This window comes from Bubalus kerabau, chromosome 3 (assembly GCF_029407905.1).
Source record: "Bubalus kerabau isolate K-KA32 ecotype Philippines breed swamp buffalo chromosome 3, PCC_UOA_SB_1v2, whole genome shotgun sequence".
NCBI classification, from domain to species: Eukaryota; Metazoa; Chordata; class Mammalia; order Artiodactyla; family Bovidae; genus Bubalus; species Bubalus kerabau.
The window spans coordinates 24,834,653-24,862,494 of NC_073626.1; the positions used below are offsets into that span (position 1 = coordinate 24,834,653).

Consider the following 27,842-nt stretch of genomic DNA (forward strand, 5'->3'; position numbering starts at 1 on the left):
GAGAGTCACATAAAACCAAAGCAAAATAAGTCCCACTCTCTGGCCCCCCGACCTCCCTCTTTTCAACGTCTCTCCCTGGTGTCTGGCCCCCAGCCCGGTTGGGGGTTCCCCTGAGATGAGGGCTGCTCACTTTCTCTGACCACACGGTTTCCGCTTCTGTGTCTCTTATTTCCTAAGCTGATAAAAATACTGAGCCCTAGAGGCCCTGGCTTCCTCTGACCCCCTGGGGCCAGGCAGCAGGCATCCTGTCTTCCACAGTTGGGGTGGGGAGGGGAAGCAGGGATCCCCAAGGGGTGACTCAGAGCCTTCTGTGCAACCCTGGGGACATGGACATGTGCAGCCTTGCTCTAGAACTGGAACAAGGAATTGCTTCTCAGTGGAGGGTGCACTGGGGCTCAGTTAGAGACATGGGTTTGGGAATGAGACTGATGAGATTGAAGAGGGTCCCTTGGGAGATTGGGGTTGGGGCAGGTCTGGTTAAGTCAGGAAAGGGGTGTGGGAGGGACTGTCTTCAATGCAGTTCAGCTGAGCATCAAATAGCCCAAAGATAAATGCAAACTGCTTCAAATTTGCTGTCCGGTAGGGGAGGCAGACCTAATCAACTGATTCAAGGCATGCTGAGTGAACTAGATAGAGTAAGGTACGGTGGATGTAGAAGGTGGGGGGTGGGGGGCGGGGGGTGTGTTCCATCTGCAAGCACCCAGTAGGCTCTGAAGGAGGAGAGGGCATTTGATGAACAGGTGGGATTTCTGGGGGAGGGGGTGAGTGAAAGGGCCCCGGAGAGGAGTGAAACAGCTTGAGCAGAGGCTGAGAGTCAGAAAACAGTGTATGTTCAGGAAAGGTGAGCATCCTGAGGTAGGTGGAGTGCAGGTGTGAGGGAGCATGTGTTGAGGAAAGGACAAAGAATGTCAAGGTAAGGGGTGTGGACTTGGCAGGCAGTGGCACTGTGACAGCTGTGGGGGCGGGGGGCGGCAGGGACTGCTTCACGCGTACAGACGAGTAAAGAAAACAGGTGCTGTGGGCAGTGGGGGGACACATTCTACATGTTAACCATGTCACACCCTTTTCCCAACATCAGAATCCTGCCAGCAACTGTCCAGAAGGATCTCCGTTATACAGATGAGACTGAGGCTCATAAATGTATTGTAACTTACAGCCACACAGCTACAAAGTATGGGATTAGCGTTAAACTCATTTTACCCCAAAACCTGTGTACTCTCTGCTTAAGTCCCAATAACTCCAAGTGGCATTAAAAAGGAAGGGACAAATCTTATAACTTTGTGAGGGATAAGTCATTAGGATGTGCCAGCTGACTGGATGGTGGGAGTGAGGGAAGAGGAGTTCTAGATGGTTCCAAGTTTTCAGCCAAGGGCATAAGAAAGACCAGAACACCCTAAACCAAGGAGGTATGTGGCTGAGGAGAAAATGAGTTGATTTCAGGCAATCAAATTTTTATTAAGTACCTGATAGGAGCAGAGTGCTCTGCTAGACAATGGATATAAATGAAAAAAAGTCACTGCCCTCAAAGGGCTTGCAGTCTATTGAAATGATATACAAACAAGTGGGCTTCCCAGGTGTGCTCAGTGGTAGAGAGTCCACCTGCCAGTGCAGGAGATGCAAGAGACGCACATTTGATCCCTGGGTCGAGAAGATCCCCTTGAGCAGGAGACAGTAACCCGCTTCAAGATTCTTGCGGAGAAAAGTCCTTGGAAGATGATCCTGGCAAGCTACAGTCCATGGGGTGGCAGAGTCAGACACGGCTGAGCACACGTTTCACATTTAGGCTGCAATGAACCAAGTGATCTAATGTGGGTGGAACAAACTAACAGAAATCCTAGGGATTTCTCCAGGGTTCTCCTGTGTACAAACAAGCACCAGCCACAAATGATGACAGGAGGTGTACCTGCTTAGAGTAATATAGTGCTCAAGAAGGTCCTGCAGGGTTGGAGGTAGCAGCATGACCCTGAAGTGCAGGTTTCCAGCAGGCAGGTCTGGAGCTCAAAAGAAAAGTTGGAGCGGCTGGAGACACAGCTTTGGGCATCCTTTTCTGAGTGGACAGGATCCCTCCAAGAGAGGGTGATCAGAAGAACCTTGAGGATGGTCAAAGGGAGGGAAGCCACTAAAGGAGAGAGATTGAAGGGACAGAAAAGTAGGGCAAGAGAGGTGTGCCAAGCAGAGCCCGGGCAGCCACATCTGACACTTCAAAGAAGTCTAATAGGTGAGAGTTCAGAAGATCCTTTGGGTTCAGGACTAGACGATTACAAATTTTGAGAAAACAGTTTCCACTTATCAGAGGGGCAGAAGTCGCTTTACATAGGTTAAAGAATGAGTGGGAGGTGAGGCAAAGGAGGAGCTGAGTACAAAGTCATAGAATGGTGAATACTGAAGGTAACCGAGAACCATCTCTCTTTCAACCCACAACTTTTACAGTGAGGAAAATTTTACCAGTTCCCGAAAAAGTGGTTAGTTAGAGGGCTAGTTTCTTGAGACATCACACAGAAAAGGAAGGCGAGAGGTGGAATGGACATTTAAGGGAGAGAGTCCATGAAAGGCTTTTTATTTTTGAGAAGTAAAGTTGAGTATATAAAACAAAGGCACATGGAAAGAGATACTGAAAACAAGGAAGAGGGGAAAGGGAATGGTAAACATGGGGAAGTGAAATACAGAGTACAAAGAGTCTACCTTAGGAGAAAGAGTCCTCTGACTCAAGAAGCAAAAGGAAACATGAAGGGAAAATAAGACAATAAAGAAGTACTCCTTAGGTGACCCTAAGTTCAATAAAAGCCTAATAGCATCACTGAGAGTAAAGAGCTAGGGAGGTATGTAGATTTAGAACATGGAGAAGTAGATAAAGTACTGCAGGAGTAGAACTAGGAAGTCAACAAACAAAGATTAGGGGACCTTAAGGGCTTCCTGAGGTTAGATGACCAGGATTAGTAATAGGCCTCTTCTGAGGATATGACTCTCCTGCGATGCTTTGGCAGTCCAGGAGAAGGACCCAAGAATGAGACCACTGAGTTTACCCAAATCAAGTTTTTCAAGATATTGGTAGAATATCAGGTAGGGAAGGAGAGGTGAAGAAAGACTGATCTAGATACACAAATTGTTAGATGCGTGGTAGAGATGCTGGTGGAGGAGATTGTGTTACGAAGACCAGAACATGGAAGATGCAAAGGCATGGATTTCAAGAGAGGAGGAGATTATCAGTGGTGCCGAGGGGGGAGAGGACAGTGCCCTCTCCTGCCCTCTGCTTCTAGTGATGGGTGTGGAAGAAAGGGCAGCCTTCACCATAGACAGAATGAACGTTCTTAGGGAAAAGCCAGGTTTCAATGTCCCAGAGGAAGATGCTTTCAAAAGTGAAATAGAGGATTTAAATATATGAGGAGTTCCATAAAATATTGTGGAATGGGTTGTTACAAGCATCCTGTGTTGGATAGGGGATCGAATCCAGGGAGGTTGAATCCCAGTGAGAGTTCTAGAGAAAACTAAGTCTGGAGGGTTTTGCTTCTAGAAGAAAGAGGTTGCTGCTTCTGACATTTAGAATAGGAGATACATTGCATTTATCATGAAGGAAAACATAAATACCTAGAAGGGATCTTAGGAGTGTGTGTAAGGTATTTCTTCCATCTCCATGGCTTTGTGCTGACAGTTCCCACCATTGACAATCTAGTTCTGACATTGCCTCTGAAATCTAGACTCACATATATTGATAGAATTGCCAAGTGACATTTCTTGGCAAGACTCAAATGTTATCCAAGACTTCGATATCTGGCCAATAGATTTAAATCCAAAATTGAACTTCTGGTTCTCCCATCCCATCAGAATCCTGCTTCTCTCTCAGTCTCCCCATCTTCCACCCCCCTCATCATCAATCCATCATCTGGGCCTGTCAATTCTACCCCTGAAATGTATCTCAGGATGCCCCAAATTTGTCTACTTCTGTCCCATCTTCATGGCAGCCACCGTCTTCTCCCCAGGATTACTGCAGTTGTCTGCTACCTGGTGTCCCTGCTTGCAGTCTTACTCCCCACAGTCCAGTCTAAACACAGGAGCCACAGTGATCTTTTAAAAACGTGAATCCAATCACTTTTACCTCACCCCTCCTTCTCTCCTCCCCCCACTTGCCCACATACATGGACACACCCTGACACCCTCCAAAGGTCCCCCTGGTTGATGACAGTTCAGATGCTTTACCTGTCTTTGCAGGGCCCTGCGGGCTCTGGTCCCCGCCGTGCCCCTGTTCTCTGAGCCTATCCATCTCCCACTCTCTCTGCTCCAGCCTCACTGGCTTCCCTTCCGTTCCTCAGTGCCCCCAGCTCATTTCCATCTTCCGGCCTTTGCAGTAGCTGTTCCCTTTGCCTGGACTGCTTCTTCCCCCAAACCTTCACTCAGCCACTCCTGTCATTTAGGTCTCAGCTTAAAAGGCCATTTACTTGGAAAGGACTTTTCTGACCACAGTGTCTAAAGTAGATCCCTGCCGCTCTTAGCACACGTCCCTATCTTATTTCCTCATAGCACTACTTACTGCTTTCTTCTTCAGTGTATTTCTTTCTGCCTTGCCTCACTAGAAGGAAAGCTTCCCGATGGCAGGTGCGTTGTCTGACCTGTTTATATCCTTACTACCTAGAATAGTGCCCAGCACGCAGTAAGCTCCCAATCGGTAGGTGTCCAATATGCTACTGGGGAAGAGCAGAGAAACAGCTCCAGAAAGAGTGAAGAGATTGGGCTAAACCAGCAATGTCACTGTCTGGTGGTCAAAGTCAAGTCCAATGCTTTAAGTTCCCAAAAAAGACTCGTTAAATGGAAGCATGAATTAATAATGGGGAAAAGCAGGATAAAGCTCAACTTCACGTTTGTAGCTCAGATTGAACTTATATTTCATGTCAGGTTTAACTATAGGGTTAGGAATGGAGATGAGTTAATTCCAAGATGAGCTCTAGAAACAGCGCTGGGTTAGTTTAGTGCATAAGTTTATTTAGGGGGTTCATTATTGAAATGTGTTTAGATTTGAGGTTAGGGTTGATTTTGAGTTGCGATTTGGGTTGAGGTTAAGTATGGGTTAGGATCAAAGTTGACATTAAATCCCAGGTTAGGTTTTGAGGCTAAGTTCAGGTTTGAGGCTGGTATCATTTCAACCTCATTTGGAGGGCTCAGCAATTTCACTAGTTTTCTCCACAGAGACCACTGTAGAAACTGTACTTCCTTGGGTTTGGAGCACAAGACTCTAGTCATCACCCCTCCCACTCAGGGAAAGCCCCAAACCAACTGCTGGCCTCCTCAAGAAAGAAACTGAATTTCACACAACCTCCGAAACTAAGATTGAAACCAAGATTGGTCCATCTCGAGGAGCGTCCCTCAGCGCATCGCAAACGCCTGTGACACAGACCAGCTCTCCCCTTTCCTTCCTCCCTCTCATATCTCCCTCTCTCTCCTCCTTGCCTTCCCCTTTCACCCTTCCATGTCCCAATTTTCCTCTCTGACCAAAGCTTCTCCACTTCTGTTTTTCATCATTAATTGCAACGTCATTTTACACTTTATTAGTAATATAGCTGAGGTCTCCAAGTCCATCAGCTCCTACCATTGGAGAGGCAGAAAAAGAGAGCTGGAAACAAAAGGGACTCCAGAGAAAGAGGGGCCCAGAGCAAAGGGAAGGAACAGGGACCAAGAGGGAGGCCAGCAGGGACACAGGGCACAGGTTGAAAGAACATGATGCCAATAGAGACCAAGATGCTTCAAAAGAGGCACCTGTGGCTGCCCTTCTTCCACCATCACACCTGGTAAGCCACCAAGACCTGTCGATTTTTGCCTAGAAACTCTCCTTTCCATTTTCCTGCTACTGCCTCAGTTTATATGCTGCAGGCTCTTGTCACCTCCTTGCTGAGTTTTTGCAAAACCTTCCCAACTGGTCTCACATCTGGAAGGGTGGTTTCCCCTCCAGACCCCAGCTCCCATACCTCAATTCATTCTTCCTGTAGCTTCCAGACTCGTGTTTTAAATCTACCAATCTGGGTGGGTCCCTCTCTCACTTAAAAAATTTGGTGGTTTCCCCTCAGAATGAAATCTCTTAGAATGAAATCTTTTCTTGGCTCTAAATCCCTCAGGATGTGTTCTCAGCTTGCCTCCAAAGCCTCATCTCTGTCCCTTCTATCTGTGTTCACTTGCACATGTTAGCACACTTCGTACTCTCTTTTACCTCTAGTCTTTGCACCTTCTGTTCCCTCTATCAAGAATGTCCTTCATCATCTTCTTTACCTCTTGATGCCTGGATCACCTCTCCCCCAGATCAAGTTTGATGGCTTTTCTGTGGGCTGCAAGAATCCCAGGATGGGAGAGCCTGGTGGGCTGCCGTCTATGGGGTCTCACAGAATCAGACACGACTGAAGTGACTTAGCAACAGCAGCAGCCATAAGCGCACTGTCAGAAAAACTTACCACACTTTATTGTGATTATAACTAACCTGTGTCCCACACTGGTCTTTGAGCTCCCAGAGGTTTGGAGACTGTCTTCCACACGTGTTTCCTCAAATGCCTTGTGCAGATGCTTGATAAATGTTTGTGGAGTAGAGAGAAAGCTGAAGAGATGGAATGAGGGAATTCCCTGGCAGTCCAATGGTCAGGACTCTGCACTTTCACTCCCATGGCCCAGATTAAATCCCTGGTCACGCATGGAATTAAGATCTGCAAGCCACGAGGCATGCCCGCCCCCCACAAAAAGAATGAAGTGATTAGACTAGGAAGGCATGAAAGGCAAAGTTGCAGGGCCTCAAGTAGGGGGAGAAAAACAGGAGAACTAGCTCATACACACCCCGAACATGACTTACTGCCACAGGACACCAAGACCCCTCAGGGACTTTCTGCCAGTGCAACAGAGGGAGGGCTTGAATTTCCATCACCACCGTCCTCAGCCCCAGCCCCTCCAAAACCTTCCACATGAAAGCATAACAAGTCATAAGAGGAGTAATAATATTTGAGGTGGCCAATTGTTTTCTCAGTCTTATGAAATGTGATTAAAATCATCTTAAGAAACGTTGCTGGTTTTTTTTTTGACCTGCAACCTACAAGCTAAGCGAAAACTCACTCGTGTTCAAGAATATTCATATCATCATTTTTCATACTAGCCCCAAACTAGAAACAAACCGAATGCCCATCAACAGAAAAATGGATAGAATATATTCACACAGCATCACATTGCAATGAAATAAGAATTGCTCGTGTAAATGAATCTCACAAACAACACAAGAGAAAGAAGCCAAACACAGATGAGTTGTCTGTGTGATTTATTTATATGAAGTCCAAAAGTAGGAAGAACTGGGATTTCCCAGGTGATCCAGTGGCTAGGACTCCAAGATCCCAATTCACTGTGACTGACTTCAATTCCTGGTCAGGCAGCTGGATCCCACACGCCACAACTAAAGGTTCCATGTGCTTTAACTAGGACCCATCACAGCTAAATAAATAGATAAATATTTTTTTAAAAAATAGGAAGAACTAATGTGTAGTTGTAGAGGTCAAAAGGTTGGTTATCTTTGGGAGGTTTGAACTGAGAGAGGGCATGAGAGAACCTTCTGGGGAAGGTTCTAAAAATATGTTGAACTGGATGGTGGCTGCATGGCTCTAAACAGATGGAAAATTTCATCAGGCTGTCTACTTAGGAGAAGTGCACCTCACTGTACCTGAGTTCCAGATTGACAGAAATGGGAAATCCTTAATGATTTTACAACAGTGTACTGGGGCTTCCCTGGTGGCTCAGTGCAGAGAATCCACCTGACAACACAGGAGACACAGGTTTGATTCCTGGTCCAGGAGAATCCCACATGCCATGAAGCAACTAAGCCCATGCACTACAACTACTGAGCCTGTGCTCTAGAGCCTGGGAGCCACAACTACTGAAGCCCACGCGCCCTATAGCTGGTGCTTCGCAACAGAGAAGCCACTGCAGTGAGAAGCCCGCACCCTGCAACTAGAGAACAGCTCCCGTTCACCGCAACCAGAGAAAAGTCCATACAGCAGAAAAGACTCCACGCAGCCATAATGAAAGGAAGGAAGGAAGGACGAAAATTATAAAAACAAAACAATGTATTGGTTTTACAAACGCAGCTTCAAGACAGGTCATTTTGCTATCTCCACCCCATCCTAGAACACCACCCTTGAGCTCCACCTGTGTGGAATTCTGAAGCCTGCAGTGTAGAGAACTTGGGCAGTTGCCACATTCCTTGATGCTGGAATGTGTTTGTTTGGGGTTATATAAATCTGATCTTCCAAGCCCGCCTAAGGTTGGGATGAGGTGGAGGGAGTCCTTCAGTAAGATGAGGCCTCATCATACGTGAGTTCAGAGCCTCATCCCTGAGTGGGATTTTCCAAACCAAGACACTTCTGAGAGCAGAACGGAGCTCCATGAATGTTTCCACCAGGACAACAGGCATAAACCAGGATGTCCCAGGCGGGAGGGTGTATAATGCAACTTCTTGATATGAAACCCACCAGATGACCTGGAAAATACACAGACTGGGACAAGTTGACTTGAGTCTTTTGGGACAAAGACATGGGGTATGAGAGGAGGAAACATGCACACAGAGAAGGCTGTAATCAGTCAAGGGTGCAGAGGTGTTACACAAAATCACTCTTCAGGGAACCGGGCCTCCAGCCCACGCCCTAGCAGCTCCCCTTCTCCTCCTCTGAATTTACTGTCCCTTCTCTAGAACTCCTAAGCCTGACCCCGCTCCCTGGCCCTCCCAGCCCACGGTTCCCCTGACCCCACTCCCTTTCCCAGAACTCAGTCGTCTGAGCCCCCAGCCTGCGGTTCTGTCCTAGGCCTCAGCCTTTCCTGCCTTCGACTGAAACAGCAGCATCTTCTAAGCCCTGGGGGCTTCCCCAAGCCCCAGCCCCGGCCTAGAACCCGCCCGCCGCCTGCCACGCTGCCACTGCCGCTTCCTCTATAAAGGGACCCAGGCGTCCGGGCCAAGGGGCCCCCGCACAGCAGGTGAGACTCTCCCAGCCCATCTCCTCGGGCTGCTGGGGTGGTGGATTCCTTCCCCGGGGGCGTTCAGTCCCTCCTCTCACACCCCAGCCCCTCCTGCACCTCCAGCCAGGGCCAGGGCCTTGGTGGGGCTGGTTTTGGTTGGTTCCCCTCTCTCTGACTCCATCTGTCAGTCTCTTTCTCTCTGTCTGTGTCTATCGTTCTGAGCCCTTTCTGTTCCCCTCCTATCTGTCTCTCTCTCTCTCCCCCTGCTCACCTCGGGGTTTCCCTGATTGCATCTTGTCCCCCTTCTCTGTCTGTCGCGCTGTGTGTCTCTCGGGGTGGTTGTCTCCACCGGCAGGAGGCCCGTCTTCCTCATCGCGCCCCGCCCCACTCACTGTCTCTCTCCCCGCAGGTTCTCCCCATGACACCACCTGGACGTCTCTACCTCCTGAGGGTGTGCAGCACCCCACCCCTCCTCCTCCTGGGGCTGCTGCTGGCCCTGCCGCCGGAGGCCCAGGTGAGGCAGCAGGACCAAGAGGGGCCGTGGGGGGCGGCCCAGCCCAATCCTGGGCCTTAAAGCCTGTCTGACTCTCTTCTCGCCTAGGGGCTCCGTGGTGTTGGCCTCACACCCTCAGCTGCACAGCCTGCCCATCAGCAACTCCCGAAGCCCTTCACCCGTGGCACCCTCAAACCCGCCGCTCACCTTGTTGGTAAACATCCACCCGCTCTCCTGACAAGTAGCCCCCAGCCCTCCTCCTGCCCCTTTCAGAGACCCAATATCCACCCCCCATCAGCTCACCCCACTCCCACTCCCTCTGTCCTCCCAGCCATCCCCGGGAACTCAGTCCAGCACCTGTTGCCTTGGGGACTGAGACCACTGACCCCCAAGTCCTTAAGCATCATCCCCTCTGGCTCTTCCCAGGAGACCCCAGCACCCAGGACTCGCTGCGCTGGAGGGCAAACACGGACCGCGCCTTCCTCCGCCACGGCTTCTCTCTGAGCAACAACTCCCTCCTGGTCCCCACCAGTGGCCTGTACTTCGTCTACTCCCAAGTGGTCTTCTCCGGGAGAGGCTGCTTCCCCAGGGCCACCCCCACCCCTCTCTACCTGGCCCATGAGGTCCAGCTGTTTTCCCCCCAGTACCCCTTCCACGTGCCTCTCCTCAGTGCTCAGAAGTCCGTGTGCCCAGGGCCACAGGGGCCGTGGGTGCGCTCGGTGTACCAGGGGGCTGTATTCCTGCTCACCCGGGGAGACCAGCTATCCACTCACACAGACGGCATCTCCCACCTGCTCCTCAGCCCCAGTAGTGTCTTCTTTGGAGCCTTCGCTCTGTAGAAACATTCAGAAAGAAACAAATAGGCTTCAAGGCCTTCTCCCCATTTTGCTTCCATTCTGACCAATTCAGGGGTCACCGCACCTCTCCTTTGACCATTCCAACAGTCTTGAGTCTTCCCCCCGCCCAGTTCTCAGCACCTGGAGCTTCCAAAGAAGGAATTCTAGGCACACCAGGGGACCAGACCTTCCTGGACCACCCCAGATGCTCAGCTGAGGACTTCAAGCCTGCCTCGAAATGCCCCCCCAGATCCCTTCCTCGGCCCTGCCCATCTAGGGGGCCTCGTCCTGGACATGGAGAGGGGAGCTGACACATGAGGGAGCTTGGGTGGATGACTAAAGGCAGGGAGGGGGGCTTATTTATGAAGGGAAAACAATTAAATTATTTATTTATGGAGCATGGAGAGAAGGGAATAATAGCGAGACATCAGAAGAAAGAGCTAATACACCCAAGAGATGACGAGTGAGAGGGCTTAGGCACAAGGATGACCCAGTGGGAGAGAGAACACGTGGCTCTGAGGGACCAAGGGGTTCTGGAAGGAAGTGAAAAGCTGTTAAGAGCCAGCCGCTGCTTAACTGGACACCCCGCAAAGAGATGTCTGACCCTCAATGAAGCCAAATAAACTTTTCTCTGAAATGCTGTCTGCCTGTATGTCTGTTGGGGAGGGGAGAATTCCCCAGATGTCTCTGAGGAATGGAGGGAGGACAGGAATCAGAGAGGCCTGAGGGCCTCTGGGGAAACACTGTGGGCTTGCGGGGTGGTGCAGCCAGCTCACTGCAAGGGAACCAAAGGATAAGCTGAGAAGACAGAGGCAGGTCCAAGGTCTGGAGAAGTGGGGGTCAGGGGCCCCCTGAGGAATGGGGGTTACAGGAGGCTCCTAAGGAGCACTGACAACACTAAAGAGTGTTCAGGATGATGGGGGAGGATCATGGGGCTGCCCTGGAAGACATGGCCATGCCAGGGCCCCGAGAAATGGGACAACCTCCAAGGCTGGGGGCTGGAGAACACCAGAGGCATTTCAGGAGACCTGGTCACACACACAGGGGCTCTCAAGGGCAGTGCTGTCTCCAGAAAACTGGAGGGAGCAGGGATTCTTTGGGGATACATGGCCATACACAGGAACTCTGAAGGGGGGGTCTCCGTGCAAAAGTTGGGGAGTGACATTCCCTTGGAAACCAAGACTGAAACCAGCCCCAGAATTTCAGCAAGTCCCTGGTCAGAGTGAAAGGAGAAGCCCTGCTGTGCTGGAGTTCGTGAATTCCCAGCGTTACTTTCAGCCCCTGGGGCTGTCCCAGGCTTGGACCTGCCATCCACCCCCAGTTCTAGCAGAGCCTCAAGCTTCCCTTTCTCCAGCTCCTCTCACCCCCCAGGGTCCCAAACACACATCTCAGGACCCAGCACAGCTTCCTCTGAGTTTTCTCTCCGTGAAGGACTCAGCTTTATAAAGCCCCTCCCATTTCTAATTCTACCCCTACATGAGTCCTGTCTGGAAATCAGAAGGAACAGACCACAGAACTCACTCCCACCCCTAAAGGAATGGAAACAGTGGGAGCTGGGGGGCAGAGGGGAAATGGGTCCAGCCCTCAGGGTCCCGTATTCACAGAGGTAACTGGCCTAGAGAAGCCCACTCAGAATCCGAGCGGGGGGAGTGTAGGAAGTATCCTTGATGCCTGGGTGTCCCCAACTTTCCAAACCCCCGCCCCCGCGATGGAGAAGAAACCGAGACAGAAGGTGTAGGGCCCGCTACCGCTTCCTCCAGATGAGCTCATGGGTTTCTCCACCAAGGAAGTTTTCCGCTGGTTGAATGAGAGCCTTTCCCCGCCCTCTTCTCACCCCACAGAGTATAAATGCAGCTGTTTGCACACCCAGCCAACAGAAGCTCCCAGAGCGGGGACACCAGGGGACCAGCCAGGAGAGAGACAAGCAGCTGCAGAACCCCCTGGAGATAACCTCCCAGACAACACACCCCTGAGAGACAGCCAGGCAACTTGCTCTCTCTCACACACCCTGCCACAAGGCTCTCCTGTCTCCCGTCTGGACTTGAACCCTTCTGAAAAAGACACCATGAGCACCAAAAGCATGATCCGGGATGTGGAGCTGGCGGAGGAGGTGCTCTCCGAGAAAGCAGGGGGCCCCCAGGGCTCCAGAAGTTGCTTGTGCCTCAGCCTCTTCTCCTTCCTCCTGGTTGCAGGAGCCACCACGCTCTTCTGCCTGCTGCACTTCGGGGTAATCGGCCCCCAGAGGGAAGAGGTGAGTTTCTGGCCGGCTTTGGCTCATTCTCCCACCCAGAGAGAAATGAGAGAGAAAGAGGGTGAGAGATGGGGTGGGGAAAGAGGTGTGCTGATGGGGAAGGATGGGGAGGAAAATAGTGGAGAAAGATGGGGAGGCAGGAGGAGACATGGAGAGAGATGTGGGGGAAAGGGAGAAGGACAGAGAAATAACACTTGGCACATGGGGGATGCCCTCTAAATATTTGTTGGACGAATGAGTAAGCAGAGATACAGACATAAAGAGAGATGTGTAGACAGATAAGGGGTGTGAGTAGAAAGATGGAGACTCAAAACAAGTGATCTGGATGAAGATGATGAGACAAATAGAGATACAGATGATATGAAAGAGAGATAAGGAAAGATGAAGCTAAGTGTGTCTGGCATGTGGAAGGAACTCAATGAAAGAGCTGTTAAATGGATGAATGAATGAAAAAAAATGAATGAATGGAGAGAGAAGACAAGACCCATCAGGGCAGAGAGTACAAGCTAGAGAAGCAGCCAGCAGTTTCTCCTTCAGGGGTGACTTGCTCTAACACTCATCCTCCTTTTTCTCCCCAGCAGTCCCCAGGTGGCCCCTCCATCAACAGCCCTCTGGTTCAGACACTCAGTAAGTATCTCCACAACCTGTCTTCTAATTCTGGACTTGGGGGGTGGGTGTGGGTGGGGTTTAGTCAAGGGATGGAAGCAGTAGGGGAAATTTAGGGTTTGGGATCGGGGGGAGAAGGAATGGAGGTTAAAGCATGGGATATTTTCTGGGAAGCTTACCTTTTCCTTTCCTCTTTCCTCCTCAGGGTCCTCTTCTCAAGCCTCAAGTAACAAGCCGGTAGCCCACGTTGTAGGTAAGAGTTCTGAGGATGTATCTGAGTCATGAAGAAGCAGATAGACAGGGCAGGGTAGGATTGGGGGGCTGAATCCAGACTGAGGGCAGACAGAGACAGTATGAGAAGGATTCATGAGCTCAAGGGGAGGGTGGTGGATGCTTAGAACTTGAGGGGGATACTCAGAACCTCATGGCCAGATGGGATGTGGGAACACAGACAGAGGGGACAGGAACCGGATGTGGGGGGCGGGCAGAATGTGAGGGCCAGGATGTGGAGAGTAGAACTGACAGGGTCACACTGATCACCCCTCCCCGTTCTTCCCCCTCCCTCCAGCCGACATCAACTCTCCGGGGCAGCTCCGGTGGTGGGACTCATATGCCAATGCCCTCATGGCCAACGGCGTGAAGCTAGAAGACAACCAGCTGGTGGTGCCTGCTGACGGGCTTTACCTCATCTACTCACAGGTCCTCTTCAGGGGCCAAGGCTGCCCTTCCACCCCCTTGTTCCTCACCCACACCATCAGCCGCATTGCAGTCTCCTACCAGACCAAGGTCAACATCCTGTCTGCCATCAAGAGCCCTTGCCACAGGGAGACCCCAGAGTGGGCTGAGGCCAAGCCCTGGTACGAACCCATCTACCAGGGAGGGGTCTTCCAGCTGGAGAAGGGAGATCGCCTCAGTGCTGAGATCAACCTGCCGGACTACCTGGACTATGCTGAGTCTGGGCAGGTCTACTTTGGGATCATCGCCCTGTGAGGGTGCAGGACATGCATCCTCTCCCACCTCAGTTACCTTATTATTTAATCCTTCAGGCTCTTCTCATCCCCTTCTGGTTTAGAAAGGGAATTAGGGGCTCAGGGCTGGGCTCCAAGCGTCCAACTTTAAACAACAGCTACACTTAGAAATTAGGGATGTAGGGAAGCGAGGCCTGGACAACGGGCCACCAACCACCATCAAGGACTGGAACTGGAACTTCCAGAACTCCCTGGGGTCCACAAGTTTGGGTTCCCGGATGCAACCTGGGACACCCAGAATGTGAGGGCCAGGACTCTTACCGGAACACTTCGCAACATTCCTTGAGAAGATCTCACCTAGAACTTGACATGAGTGGACTTCAACTCTCCCTTCCTGCCAATGTTTCCAGACTCCCCTGAGGTGGGAAGCCCAGCCCCAACCCCACTGGGCCAACTCCCTCTGTTTATGTTTGCACTTGTGATTATTTATTATTTATTTATTATTTATTTATTTACTAATGAATGTATTTATTCAGGAGGTCAAGGTGTCCTGGGAGACACAAACTAAGGGCTGCCTTGGCTCAGATGTGTTTTCTGTGAAAACGGAGCTGAACTGCAGGTTGCTCCCACCATGCCTCCTCGCCTTTGTGCCTCCTTTTGCTTATGTTTTTTAAAAAATATTTATCTGATCAAGTTGTCTAAATGATGCTGATTTGGTGACTGATTCGTCGCTACATCACTGAACCTCCGCTCCCCAGGGGAGTCATGCCTGTAACCGCCCTACTGGTCAGTGGCGAGAAATAAAGTGTCCTGAGAAAAGAAACATGCCTCTATCTGGAAATTAATTCTGCATGGGCCTCTTCTTGGGGGTGAAATGAAGTGAAGTCTCTCAGTCATGCCCGACTCTTTGAGACCCCATGGACAGTAGCCTGCACCAAGCTCCTCCATCCATGGGATTTTCTAGGCAAGAGTACTGGAGCGGGTTGCTGTTGCCTTCTCCAGGGAATCTTCCTGACCCAGGGATTGAACCCAGGTCTCCCGCCTTGTAGATAGACGCTTTACCATCTGAGCCACCAGGGAAGTCCTCTTGGGGGTGAGAGGCTGCTAACTGAAGTTCTTCTCCACAGGGCTTAAGATCCCTGGACCTCACTCCTTGAGCTTCTGGGGCTCAAGAGATCCTACCTAAGACAAAGCCCAGCTGAATATGCCCCTACCCCAAGAAAGGAACTTGAACTTAATTACCTCTCCCTTAGGACATGGGAATTTCCAACTAACTCTGGGAATTCCTATCCAGGCGGGGCAAATCCTGCTCAGGTGAGATTTCCGGCTGTTGTGGCCTGAGAGAAAGAGCCGGGGAGCGGCCAAATTCTCAGGTACCTGAATCACAGCCAAGGGACTTTCAGACAGTTGGGCAACTGGGCTCTTGAAGCGCCTGCTCCCGGCCCTCCCTCTGCCAATCCAGTCCTAACTGTGCAACTGAACTGGACCTCGGTCTACCAAAGGTTCGGTATCAGTCACCGAACCTCACCTATCAAAGAGAAATAGGGACCCACACCACACATGGGGCCACATGAGAAACACGAACAAAAGCCCTAAACGCCACCAGAGCACCTCGCGGAGGGCTCTGTGCATTCTGGCTTTCTCCCTTTTTCCAGGCCCCAGTCTTCTACCTGCTTCCATCTCTCAGTGGATGGAAGTGAAGAGGAGGAAGAATATTAAAAAACAAAGAAAGAAAAAAATCAAAAGCAAAGAATAATATGTAGGTGAAGGACCGCCTGCTCCCCCACAAGCCAGCTTGGTCTCCCTGATTTTTGGTGAATGATGAGAAGAACATGAAGTGGGTGAAGTGGAAAGAGAAATGCATTCTGTCCCTCCAGGAAGCCTCTTCCGGACACAGAGTCAAAGACAAATATGGAGTCAGAAATAAAGACTCAGAGACTGAGACCCCTTGATGGGCTTTCCTTCTTGCTAGGGTTGCCAGGCAAGGGGAAAAACCATGCGGTGTGCCGCAGAGGTGGGGTGACCCACTGGGGTAACCTAGATAGAGCCTTGGCTCCTCCTCCATCTCCTCCAGCCCCAGGCTGAAAGTCAGTCATGGAGCGAGGGGGCTGCTGTTGCTCACCCTGAGGCCCCCACACTTGCCCACTCATGGAAAAGGGACCTGAAGTGTGAATGAGTGGTGAGAATGTGCCATCTCTCCCTGGACAGGGCCAGGTGGCATCAGTTTTTCTTCCTCCCCCTCCTCTCCAGGTTTTCCCTGGTGTCCTCAGGCACCTGCCCCCCAGCCCCCCGCCCCAGCATCTCCCTTTCTCAATCACCCCCCCAACTCTCTCCTTCAGCCTTCTCCCTTTACCCCATCCTTCACCACCACCCACCCACCCACCCCTGCTCTCCCAGCTGTGGCTCTTGACTGTGGCTAGCGGGGCAGCTAGCAGAGAAGTGCCGATCTGCCCAGTGCTTCACTATCAGCCCTATTCAGGTTTATTCTGCCAACTGGGCCATTCTGAGTGGTGCTTGCCTTCCCCTGCAATGACCCCACCACTCCTGGGATGGACCCAAGAGAGAAGAGTGCAGTGCTGAGTCTGGGGGGACCGTGTGGCCTTGAGAATCTGGGTGCTGGGAGATGCTTTGGCATTTGTGGAGGGCCCTTTTCTTCTTACCCTCCAAATGGGCTAATGTCGGGGAAAAGTCATTCAGAGGCAAGGGTGGGTGGGACTCACAGATCCCCCACCCCAGGGAACAGAGGCCATGCCAAGTGCTATGAATTGTTTCAAGCAACCAGAAAAATAAGGAGAATATTTAACCCACACTTGTGTACCTACCCTAAATGAAGACACCTTAGCATCTCTGCATTTGTATTGGCAACATTGAAGTTTACATTCTTTATTTTCATCCGGCTCAAAAATCAGTTTCCAAACAGTCATCTACATTTTCCGCACAGCCATGGGGTCCCCGGTATCTGGGTCCCCAGTAACTGGGCTACGTCATTCACATAGTCTCATCAGGCAGTAGCTGTTCTTAGGGATGCAGCTAGCCCTCACCCCACCATCACCGCCCCGAAGAAGGTCTTTCCTCTCCTGTAGTCCACCATGTCGGGGTGACTGATATTGACGTACACCCTCTCGCCCCTCCGGAGCTGCACCAGGCCACCGAACCCCACGCTCGTGTACCAGAGGGGCCCATAGTCGTGCCTCCTGGCGGGGTCCGAGACAGGTGTCACGGTCTCCGCGCCCTCCAGCAGCAGCTCGGGGGTCCCCGATCCATAGGCGCCCCCCGCCCGGTACAGCCGGCTGAGCAGCGTGACCGAGCCGTCCAGGGGTTCCACGGCGGGAGGGGGCGCCCGGCCCCGGTAACCGACGTGACAGTAGAGGTAATAGAGGCCGTCCTGCGGGAGGGCCAGCCCTTCCGCACCCGAGAACTGCGTCCCGCTGCTCAGAAACGCCTCTTCTTTCTTCGCCTCCCAGCCTAGCCCCTGCCCCGTGGTCCAAGCGCCTGCAGAGAAACGGGCCCGTCGGCTCTCTCGGAAATCAGATCCTGAAAGGAGTGATCCAGGCCGGGGGCTTCTGGGAAGGTGGGCATGGGGTACACTGGGGGCTTTTAACCCCCTGCAGGAGCCCAGCTGGGTAGGGGAGCGGGCTGATGGCGCTCTCCTGCAATGAGTACGAGTTGGGACTGAGGGCACCTGGGTGTGCGGTGCGGAATGCTGAGGTGGGGCGATCCAGGCCGGGTTTTCCCTCCTCCCGGGAGTGGGGCGGGGAAGCAAGAGGCTAGAATGCTGGAGGAGCGGAAGGCTGGGCAAGATAGCTGCGGTCAAGTGGGTGGGCAAGGGAGCGCCGCAGTGACAGAGCAAAGGGACTCTAACCGTGGGTGAGCAGAACTGGCACCCCTGGACCCTTCAGGTCCGTGAGGTCCTTACCAATGAGATGGGATCCTTACCAATGAGATGGGCAGCTGGGAGCCTAGGGCTGAGATCAGTTTCTGAGTCCTCCTCGGGCAGCTCCCCGGACTCTGGAAGGGGTAGGGAGTCCACGGTTGGGGGCAGGGCGGCCACCCACACATGGTCACCCCCAGAGGACAAGGTGCCAGGGCCCAGGGATGAGGCATCTGGATTCCTGGAGGAAGAGAGTATCTGGGGATGCAGATGGTTGGGAGCTGGGAGTCCCTGAGGGGCAGAGCCAGGGGAGGGAGGGTAAAATGGTGGGCTCTTACCAAATCGCTGATGGGCAGGTGCCTGGGTGCCTGGGTCAGCCGTTCCTGTTACCTGAGTGGGTGGGGTCACAGCGCCCAGAGTTCCCTCTTAACTGATGCCAACGACCAGCCCTCCCATTCCCAGCACAGATTCAAGCTCCAGACTTAGGGCTTCTCCCACAAGCCCCAGCCTCCACACCTCCCTGGAATGGAGAGCTAGTGAGGTGGCTGTACTTGAGCAGAGAGACAGAGGCCCTAGTATGCCTTGGGAGGAGGAGAAAAAACATACATACGACCAGGAAGGGGCTTGGTGACATCGGGACACAACAGCATCACACGAACATGAAAAGAGGACCAGCAAAGAGACAGACAAGACATCCCCATACTGGGGACAGCCAAGCCAGCTGAGCAAGATAAGGCGAGGGGCATAGCCAGAGGTGAGTGAGCATTGACAATAGCCGGCCCGTGGAGGGTTTATTGTAGCCACTCACCAATCCTCCCTGCTCCTGGGGCACCAAGGCCAGCACAGCCACAACAGTGATGGGCACAGCCAGCAGGAGGGTCACCAGGGAAGTGACTCCTGCCACAGCCAGCAGCAGGCATCCTTTCCTCTGGGGCCTCCTACCCCGGCCCTCCAGCCCCCGTTCCCCCATGAAGACTGAGCTAGGGCCCGGGCAGGGGGGCTTTCATACCTCAGGGGTGGGGCCACCCTCTCCCCAAAGACCCATACACCTGGCTGGGACTTTCCGCACACCCCTCACCCTGCTTCCTGTTTACCCAGAGCTGGGGTGAGGCAGCTGGATGCCTGGGTTCTCTGAACTGGGGAAGGAGTCGGAGGTGAAGAGACAGGCTTTCAGGGTAGAGCCGGAGGGGGACTGAGAGATCTTCTGAGTGGGAAGAAAACTGACTGAGGCCCTGGGAGGGAAGCTAGCTTGCCATAAGTCGGGCAGCTACAGTGAGAACACACAGATTGCTCCAGATTGCCAGTGGGGTCTGCAATCTTCTGTACCCCAGAGGTGGGTGCTGAGGGGAAGGCTGCATCCACACCCCTGAGACCAAGGGCTGGAACTGGAGTCTTCAGGGATGGGTGTCTGGGTCCCTAAGAAGAACTTGTCCCCAGGCTGGACTGACCTCCTCTTCCCATTCCCTTGCTCTCTCCAACCCCCCAGACCTGGGTGAGAAAGACAGAGTTAAGCCAGTCCATGGTAATGGCAGCTGAAGAGGTCCTCAGCCTCACCACAGACTCTTAACTCACTGATAAGGGATGGAAATAGAGCATCACTCTCCTTGTTACACAGTGTAGACAGGAGTGTGATGAGCATCCACCCACAAAGAGCTTTGCAGTCTAGAATGAGCCCCATGCTGACTAAGTATTAAGTGAAGAAAGGACAGAAGAATGAATGAGTAAGCAAAAGAAAGCAGTAAGGACAAAATGAATGGTATAGGAGGCAGAGCAGTAGGAGATGAAAGGAAGAAAGACCAGGTCAAGGGAGTTGGACGTGGTCCCAGATCATTTACTTCCCTTTCTTGATATCTCTGTGGGTTCCGTTCAGTTCAGTTCAGTTGCTCAGTCATGTCCAACTCTTTGCGACCCTGTGAACTGCAGCACACCAGGCTTCCCCTGTCCATCACCAACTTCTGGACCTTGCTCAAACTCATGTCCAAGGAGTTGGTGATGCCATCCAACCATCTCATCCTCTGTCATCTCCTTCTTCTGCCTTCAATCTTTCCCAGCATCAGGGTCTTTTCCAAGGAGTTGGTTCTTCACATCGGGTGGCCAAATTATTGGAGTTTCAGCTTCAGCATCAGTCCTTCCAATGAATATTCAGGACTGATTTCCTTTAGGATGGACTAGTTGGATCTTCTTGCAGTCCAAGAGACTCTCAAGAGTCTTCTCCAACCACAGTTCAAAAACATCAATTCTTTGGCACTCAGCTTTCTTTATGGTCCAACTCTCACATCCATACATGACTGCTGGAAAAACCATGGCTTTGACTAGATGGACCTTTGTCAGCAAAGGTCCTCTGTGTGTTCAGATAATAATAATAATAACATAGCTAATATATATATAAATAGCATTTGGTGTGTGCCTGTCACTGATCTACACACTTTATATACAAGAATACTTTTTGAGGGGAGCCACAGTGCACAACATACAGGATCCTAGTTCCCCGACCAGAGATGGAACCCATGCACTCTGCAATGGAAGCACGAATTCTTAAGGACTGCTAGGGAAGTCCTATATAATAATGCTTTTAATCCTGATAAACACTCTAAGAGGAAACTGAGGCACGGAGAGGTTAAAGAACTTCTATAAGGTCACACAGGAGTGGCAGAGTCAGGATTTGAACCCAGGTAGTCTGGCTCTATAGCGTTAACCACAAGACAGTTTAAAAACTGAGTGCTGACTTCAGATTTGTCCATTTCAGGGTATGTAAATCTTGCCTTCCTCACCAACCCCCTAAAAAAGAAATGGGGAAACAAATACTGAACTCGAGTCAATGATAAGCATAGTAAAGGGTTTAGAGGTAAAATGTACTGATGTCTGCAACTTTGAAAAACATCAAAAAATGAGATGGATTGATAGATATGTAATAGAGCAAGTATATGGAAGAATATTAATTGTAGAATCTAGATGGTAGGAATGGGTTCATTGTATAATTCCTTCAAATTTTTTTCTGTTTGAACATTTTAATAATAAAACATTAAAAAAAAAAATATTGGCCTACTGTCCTGCATGGGGAACACTGTGGATGGGGGAAGGGAAAGAAGTAGCAGAAAGTTTCTGAATTTGGAGGAGGAAATGCAAATGCTTATGGGCCCAGGCACCAGATATTCTCTCCAGTCCTTGTTTCCATGTGAGCTCCCCAGTCTTCACCTTCCGCAAGGACGAGGCGTGCCATCCTCCAGCATCTGTCTCCCTCTCCTTCATCCAGGTCTCTGTCCAGAAGGCCTTCGACTACTGCCCTTACTTACTTTTGCGCTCAACATCAGAATGCTGCTCCCTGCAGGAAATCCACCCGGGTTGCCTGCACCTCCTTTCCCAATATCAGCTTGTTGTCAACTTTCTGTCTTAGATCTATCAGCAGTGCTCATGTAGATCTAGTCTGGCTGTCTCTGACTGTCCTGTTGTTCATCCGTCAGTCAAGTGCCCTGTTAGATACAGCTCCAGAATACCGGGAGAGTTACCCAAATCCACCAGCACTCCCAGTTTGTCTTGGGAGCTGGGGGTGTATGTCCACACACACCAGGATCATGGCTCTCAGGGACCCAGTATAATTGGGAAAAGTGAATCAGGGCAGGCATCTAGAAGGTACATGATCACTGAGACTTGCAGGATCAATAGGAGGGCTGGGGTGGAAGGGGATGACAGGCTGAGTTACAGTCCTGGGAGTCTGAAAGGAAAAGACGTTGTAACCCCAACCCTCAGAGCCTAACTTCCTCTCCTGATCATGCTGGGGAGGAACCCAGGCTGGGGGAGAAATTAAACCAGGGGAGGGGCAGGAATGTCTAAGACGGCAACACCACTCCAGGGCAGCTCCGGCCAGTCTGCAGTTCATTCATCCGCAGGCCACAGGCTCTGGGTAAGCTGGGACCCTCAGGGGAAACCCAGGGAGAGGACAGCCATACCCCAGAGTGAGGTGAGTCTAAGATAAGGGAAGGGAAAATATAGTTTTGAGGTTCCCCGGGCCCTGGAGGACTCCTCTGTCCAGCTTCTGTCTTTGCTCCCCAAGGAAGTGTAAACCATCCTCTTCTGCCCCCACTTCCCAGCATGGCCACCTCAGGCCCTCCTCTCCACCTCTGCTTCTGCTCCCCACCCGCCACCCCTACACATCCCAGGAATCCTCTTGAAATCAGGTCAGTCTCAGTTTCCACACACTGGTCAGTGCATCTGGCTCTGGGTGAAGTCAGCAGCCCCCTCTTTGCCCTCAAACGGGAACCAGTGGTTGTAAGACAGGAAGTGCCTTAGGGGAAGTTATGGGCCCCAGACACTTCTCCATGCCCCACTTTAGCCCCAGCAATATCTGCTCAAGGGGAGAGGCTCTCCACACCAGCCAAGCTGGGGCCCCCCTTTTCCTGAGTTGCTCTGCCAGGTGGTGCTAGACACAGCCTTCCCTATTTTCCTGCCGGGCCTCGGCTCCTCCCTCAGCCTCCTCATCAGAACCTAGAGCTACCTGGTGCTGGAAAGGCTCCTATGAACCAGCTCGTCAGCTTAGGGTAGGGGAAAGGTGGTAGGCTCTGGAGCTGGACAGACCTGGCCTTGAACCCCAACTCTGCCTCTTCTGGGCTGGATGTCCTTGTCAGGATCCAGCCTCGAGTCTCAGAACCTTCACCAAGGAATGGACACCATAGTACCCTACATTGTTATGCTGATTAGCAGTGACAATCAGAAAGTGCCCCTCCCCACCCCTTTCGGGGTTAATACAGAGCTAAGGCTCCTCGGCTTGGGAAACTATTGTAACAGAGACACCCGAGTTTACGGTTGAGGAACTTGGGGCACGTGATTCACCCCAGGCCATTTAGCCTCAAAGTGCTAGGTTTCCCAACCTACAGGCTAGTCTTCAGTCCTGAAAGCATGAGGGGAGATGGCAAGGTAACCCTCTGCACAGGTAGGGGGTGGTGCACAGGGAACAGTGGGTAAAAAGTGGCATGTGCGGTTCGTGGGTAGGTGGCCAGGGCCTCTTGGGACCAACCAGTGCTAGGGGAACAGACTTCATGGGGAGGCCCAGAGATGGCAGGGGTGGCGGTGGTAAGCTTCTGAAGGGTGAATGGTCTTGGGAACGAGTGAGGTAACCGGTGAGGGATGGACACCTATGGTAAGAAGTGAGTCAACACAGTCTGGGGTGAAGAATCTCTGGGAGAATCTTTTTTTGTCTCTAAAACTATTAGAGGGAGAAGCTGAGATTCACAACAGATGAGGGGGATGGGGTGAACTGAAGCAAAAAAAGTTCCCTCTAATATTTACCCCTTTTCCCTACAGGAATGCCGTGGAAAGCATACCTATTTGGGGGTTTAGGGCTGGGGATGCTCCTGCTTCTGCTTGTTGTTCTGTCCATCTGCCTGTGTCGGCTCCACAGGAGAGGTGAGCCCCACCCGCACCTCCCTCATTCCCCCTCTGTGAGGAAGGGGGCAGAAAGCAGATGCAGGGGGGCGGAGACAGTCCCAAGAGAGAAGCCAAGGCTTTGGCCTTTGGCCGTGGGAACCCCAGGGAGGTTGGCAAGTGAGGAAACACCTGGTGGGGGTGGGGAGAGTGAGTGAGCAGGGCTGGGAGGTGGCACCAGGGGGTGGGGTACTGCCAAGCTGAGCTTCTTCTTTCCTTCCAGTGAGGAGGCTGGAGAGAAGCTTGGTGAGTCTGGGGGCAGGGAAGAGGGTGAGGCGGCAACAAGAGGGGGTGGAGTTGGGGGAGCAAAAGGCAGAAACGGGAGCATGAGGGAGACAGGAAATAAGAGAGAAACAGAAAGAGGGAAATAAGGAATGAGAAAAAGAGAGGAAAGGAAAGGCATAGAGATGGAAAGAGGGAATAAGACAAAGGAGAGAGAGGGGGAAGAAATGAGGGAGATTGGAGACAGAGTGAGACAGAGAAGTCAGAGTGAGAATGAGAGGCACAGGGAAAATGAGAGAAACCAAGCGAAAAAGGAGGAGAAGGAGATTAAGCATGATGAAGTGGGAGAGAATGAGAGAGATATGAAGAGGAAAGGACAAGATAGACTGAAAGAGAGGTGAAGAGAGAGCTATAGATGGAGCACAAAGAGAGGCAACGAGGTTAAAAAATTAAAAAAAGTGGCAGTGGGGGCAGGGAGTGGCAGAATTTAGGGAGGGGGTGGCAGGGCAGGGAGGCTCCTGGGGACCCCGTCAGTGCCCTCTGTCCGGGCCCCAGGTCCAGGCCTCAAAAGAGGAGCTCCACTATGCATCCTTGCTGAGGCTGCCGGAACGGGAGAGACCGGACATCCGAGAAAGGGAAGGCAACAAGGAGGACCCCAGCGGGGACTATGCCTGCATTGCCGAGAACAAACCCACCTGAATACCTGCAGATGCCTCCCCCAACCCATGGCCATCCTGTGGTTCACCCAGTTAAGACCATGGTCTCGCCACCCTCCGTGTCTCAGGCTTCTTCATCTATTTCAAGCCCCAGCTCCACAGGGCCAAGATCAAAACCTAAATTACTGGGACTTCCCTGGTTGTCCAGTGCTTAAGGCTCTGGACACGTCCACTGCAGGGAGCACAGTTTCGATTCCTGGTCAGGGAACTAAGATCCCACCTGCCGAGTGGCCAAAAATAATAATAAAGTGGCCTTTCTTAAAAACAAAACAGAATCCTAAGTGATTTACCCTCCCACTCATTCTGGGGTCAGGTAGGGGGATTCACTGGGTGAGGAAGGGTGTTTGGGGACCCAAGCTCCCCTGAAGCCCAGAGAAGAGTATTTGCCTGTGGGCCATTGACAAGTAGGACCAGTCATGTCAGATACTCCGCTCTTCTCAGGACAAGGGGCTTTAGCCCTTTGGGCAGGAGAGAGAGGTGTGCTGAGTCCCAGGATGGTGGTGGGAGGGGGCAGGATTGCTAGGAAGCTCCCTCCTTGGACCCTTCCAGACCAGATTTAGTCGCAGGAGGTAAGAGTTGGGAAAATTCCAGAATGGGACACATTGAAGCATCTGGAGATGGAGCAGGAAATACACAAGACTCATAAGAAGGATGATGGGGTAGAGAGGAATTTATTAGGGTCTCTTGAAGAACTTGGGATCACTGGGGTCTGGAATCACTCATCAGAGGCCATCCAAGGAGTGACAGGGCGTTCCCTTGTGACAGTGGTCTGGAGAAGAGGCCACAGGAATCGCTCAGTGCTGCAGCCCTCCTCCTCCTTCTTGTTCTCTATCTCTGCTGGCTCCAGCCTTCTCACTTGCCCTCCCATCTCCACGCCCATGTGTCCCGGCTCCAACACTCACATTTGCCCTGGTAATACATGCTGCTGCCCATAGCCACCGAGAGAAAGCTGAAGGCATAGAATCCAGCCCGAAGGAGGAGGACTGTGCCAGCCGCTAGCTGAGGAGGTCCTGCATGTCCTGCATGTTGCAGGGGGTTGTGGGAGGAGGGGGAGGAGGGCTCAGGAGAAGAGGCCCTGGGTAGAAGTGTGCAGAGGCTCGGGGAGGGCAGCGGGCCTCGGGGAGGGACTCTCCAGTATCAGGGAGGGTGGGGCCTCCAGTCAAGGGGACATGGCTTTCTGGCACCTCACCTTCCTCCACCACCAGCAGGGTCCCATTCCCTGTTCCGACACCCAGGCCCAGCACCTCCACCCTGCACACGTAGACTCCGGTGTCATGGCCTCGAGTGTCCCAGATGTGCAGCTCAGCCTGGTGGTCACAGAGGAAGCGGGAGGAGGGGAGAGGGGCCAGGCGGCCCTGGAACTCTGCGGTCTCATTCCTCACCTCCATCCCTGGGGCCACTTTGTCCCGGTACCATGTGACAGAACCAATGGCCAAACTCCCTTGGCTGGCATTGAAGGAACAGGGCAGGAAGGCGGGGGACCCCTCCTGGGTACGGATTTCAGGGGCCTGGGACACCCAGAGAACACAAGATCCTGGGGGTAGAGAGAAGACACAGAGGAGCGCCTTCCCAGTTACTCCAGAGAGAAAAGACCTGAGAGCTTGTGGTAGAATGTCCCCGCTGTACCCCCACCCCAAGACGGCCCCCAGGGACAAGTACTTTAGATGCCCCATTAAACCCTTTTTTACCAATCTAATTTCTTAACATTGCTTATTAAACAGTTTTTCAAATTCTTTTTCATACCAACTCTTACCCTCTCCCATCATTCTCTAGGTCCATCCACTAGTAACATTTTGCTGAAATTTAACTTGTCACAGTTAAAGTGAAGCTCATTAATGAATGTGGCTGCCTAGTTAACTAATATCATTAATTATATTATGCCAGGTATTATTTTAGTACTAATAGCATTCCACACCATACCATCTTACTACTGTTTTTTTGTTAAAGATCATTAAGTAAATCTCCAGGTGAAACCATGGCTGTAATTGATGGGGATCCCTATTGAATTCATCTAAATCGATGAATTACATCAACTATTAAAATTCTTGATTAAATTCTCCAGTTAATGAAATTTACCACTCATTCTTCTGTTTCAGTGATTCTCAAGCTTGAGAGCTCATTGGAAACATCTGGAGTGTTTGTTAAACCAGATTCCCAAGGCCCACTCCTGGAATATTTTATTCCGTTGTTCTGAATAAAATATTTGAATTTGCCCTAGGTCCCTGCTGATGCTGAAGCTGTAGGTCTGGAGTCCACACTGCATTTAGTTAATGAGTAGATCGGATAATTAAAATCAGTTTCATTAAGAAACTTAACTTAGATTTAATTAAATTCCTAAACTCCTAATTATATCTAAACCCTAGATAATAAGCCTAGTTTAATAAGCTTATTAAACTCATCGAATTAAAACTGACCCCTTAAAAAAATCTGACCCCTTCCTTCAAGCCCTTTTTACTGGTTCTTTAGACTTTATCTTGTTAGGAAGGCGGCTGGGAAGAAAAAGGCTTCCCTGGTGGCTCAGATGGTTGAAAATCTGCCTGCAATATGGGAGACTCATGTTCAATCCTCAGGTCGGGAAGATCCCCTGAAGAAGGGAATGGCAACCCCCTCCAGTATTCTTGCCTGGAGAATCCCATGGACAGACGAGCCTGGAGGGCTACAGTCCACGGGGTCGCGCAAAGAGTGGAACACAGCTGAGCAACTAACTTTCACTGGGAAGAAAAGAGTTCTGGCATGGAAGCTGGGGAATGACCCTCCCAGCGGGTGATACGGAGGGAACTGCAAACTGGAGGAGTGCACTGGGTTTCAGCTTTACAGAGGGATCCCCTGCTTTCAGCCCCCACCTAGCCTGCTCCCCTGGGACATCTGTGTCCAGCCTCCCCATCCTTCCTCCTCCCAGCCCCACACCCTTCAGGCTCCTGGGAGAAAGCCCCGTCACCTGGACGGATGATGATAAAGATGAACAACAGCATCTGGGCCATGTCGAGGGTGTTCCTGTTGATGAGGAGGGACATGAGCAGTGAGGTCTGGGTGGAGGAGAATGACCCACTACTTGTGACCAGGCCTTTGGTCACTGGAGGGGGGTGGGGAGCTTCCTATGACACACAGGACTCACACATTACTTACCAAGGACCTTAATTCCCTGGGACCTCAGGCATCGAACGCATCCTTCCCTGAGGAAAGAGGATGCTGCTGACGGTGATATCTGCATTGCTAGGAGGAGGGGGCAGAGTGGGGGCCGGTTGCATAAGTGTTTAAGGGGAAGGGTGTGGCTTAGATGGCTGGTAATGCTTAGGTGGGTGGGTGGACGGGTGAGATCAGGATGTGGTTCCCCCATCTTCTGAGGTTCAAGAAGACTAACCCTTTACCAAGAATAAGCCTCCAAGAGCTTTTCTGAGCCCAGAGCTAACCCACTTCCCCTCCCCTTGGCTCAACAGCACCCAGGTCCACCCCATTCATTCCCTCCCCTCGAGTTAGGGCCCTCCACCAGGGCTGCTCAA

At 51.7% G+C, this 27,842-nt stretch overlaps 5 protein-coding genes across 10 annotated transcripts; 3 read left to right on the forward strand and 2 right to left on the reverse strand.

The window, feature by feature from the left end:
• Window positions 1-8,855: 8,855 nt before the first annotated feature.
• LTA (lymphotoxin alpha) lies at window positions 8,856-10,293 on the forward strand. The gene is made up of 4 exons (XM_055574619.1): window positions 8,856-8,979; window positions 9,371-9,475; window positions 9,563-9,668; window positions 9,881-10,293. Exons 2-4 carry the CDS (start codon window positions 9,380-9,382, stop codon window positions 10,291-10,293), a joined length of 615 nt encoding a protein of 204 aa, XP_055430594.1. The 5' UTR covers window positions 8,856-8,979; window positions 9,371-9,379.
• Window positions 10,294-12,339: 2,046 nt separating this feature from the next.
• TNF (tumor necrosis factor) lies at window positions 12,340-14,158 on the forward strand. Of its 2 annotated transcripts, none has more exons than XM_055574620.1 (4): window positions 12,340-12,541; window positions 13,120-13,168; window positions 13,353-13,400; window positions 13,716-14,158. In XM_055574620.1, exons 1-4 carry the CDS (start codon window positions 12,356-12,358, stop codon window positions 14,135-14,137), a joined length of 705 nt encoding a protein of 234 aa, XP_055430595.1. In that variant the 5' UTR covers window positions 12,340-12,355; the 3' UTR covers window positions 14,138-14,158. The 2 variants fall into 2 exon arrangements, with proteins under 2 accessions (XP_055430595.1, XP_055430596.1); XM_055574621.1 differs by having other exon boundaries at window positions 12,356-12,541; window positions 13,123-13,168; window positions 13,716-14,137.
• A 2,882-nt stretch (window positions 14,159-17,040) lies between these two features.
• Window positions 17,041-18,956, reverse strand: LTB (lymphotoxin beta). The gene is made up of 4 exons (XM_055574622.1): window positions 18,795-18,956; window positions 18,325-18,376; window positions 18,052-18,123; window positions 17,041-17,607 (listed from the first exon to the last, which is right to left on the reverse strand). Exons 1-4 carry the CDS (start codon window positions 18,954-18,956, stop codon window positions 17,153-17,155), a joined length of 741 nt encoding a protein of 246 aa, XP_055430597.1. The 3' UTR covers window positions 17,041-17,152.
• A 1,127-nt stretch (window positions 18,957-20,083) lies between these two features.
• On the reverse strand, window positions 20,084-27,641 carry NCR3 (natural cytotoxicity triggering receptor 3). 5 transcript variants are annotated; one of them, XR_008712345.1, is made up of 4 exons: window positions 27,469-27,641; window positions 27,281-27,336; window positions 25,245-25,876; window positions 24,999-25,111 (listed from the first exon to the last, which is right to left on the reverse strand). XR_008712345.1 is itself a non-coding variant. In XM_055574625.1 (4 exons), the coding sequence occupies exons 1-4, from the start codon at window positions 27,354-27,356 to the stop codon at window positions 25,065-25,067; spliced, it is 585 nt and encodes a 194-aa protein (XP_055430600.1). In that variant the 5' UTR covers window positions 27,357-27,447; the 3' UTR covers window positions 24,999-25,064. The 5 variants fall into 5 exon arrangements, 3 of the variants coding, with proteins under 3 accessions (XP_055430601.1, XP_055430600.1, XP_055430598.1); XM_055574625.1 differs by lacking the exon at window positions 27,469-27,641 and having other exon boundaries at window positions 25,245-25,361; window positions 25,532-25,876; window positions 27,281-27,447; XM_055574626.1 differs by lacking the exons at window positions 24,999-25,111; window positions 27,469-27,641 and adding an exon at window positions 20,084-20,274 and having other exon boundaries at window positions 25,532-25,876; window positions 27,281-27,447.
• Window positions 21,807-24,589, forward strand: LST1 (leukocyte specific transcript 1). The gene is made up of 4 exons (XM_055574627.1): window positions 21,807-21,944; window positions 23,285-23,386; window positions 23,628-23,650; window positions 24,182-24,589. Exons 2-4 carry the CDS (start codon window positions 23,287-23,289, stop codon window positions 24,323-24,325), a joined length of 267 nt encoding a protein of 88 aa, XP_055430602.1. The 5' UTR covers window positions 21,807-21,944; window positions 23,285-23,286; the 3' UTR covers window positions 24,326-24,589.
• Window positions 27,642-27,842: the final 201 nt, after the last annotated feature.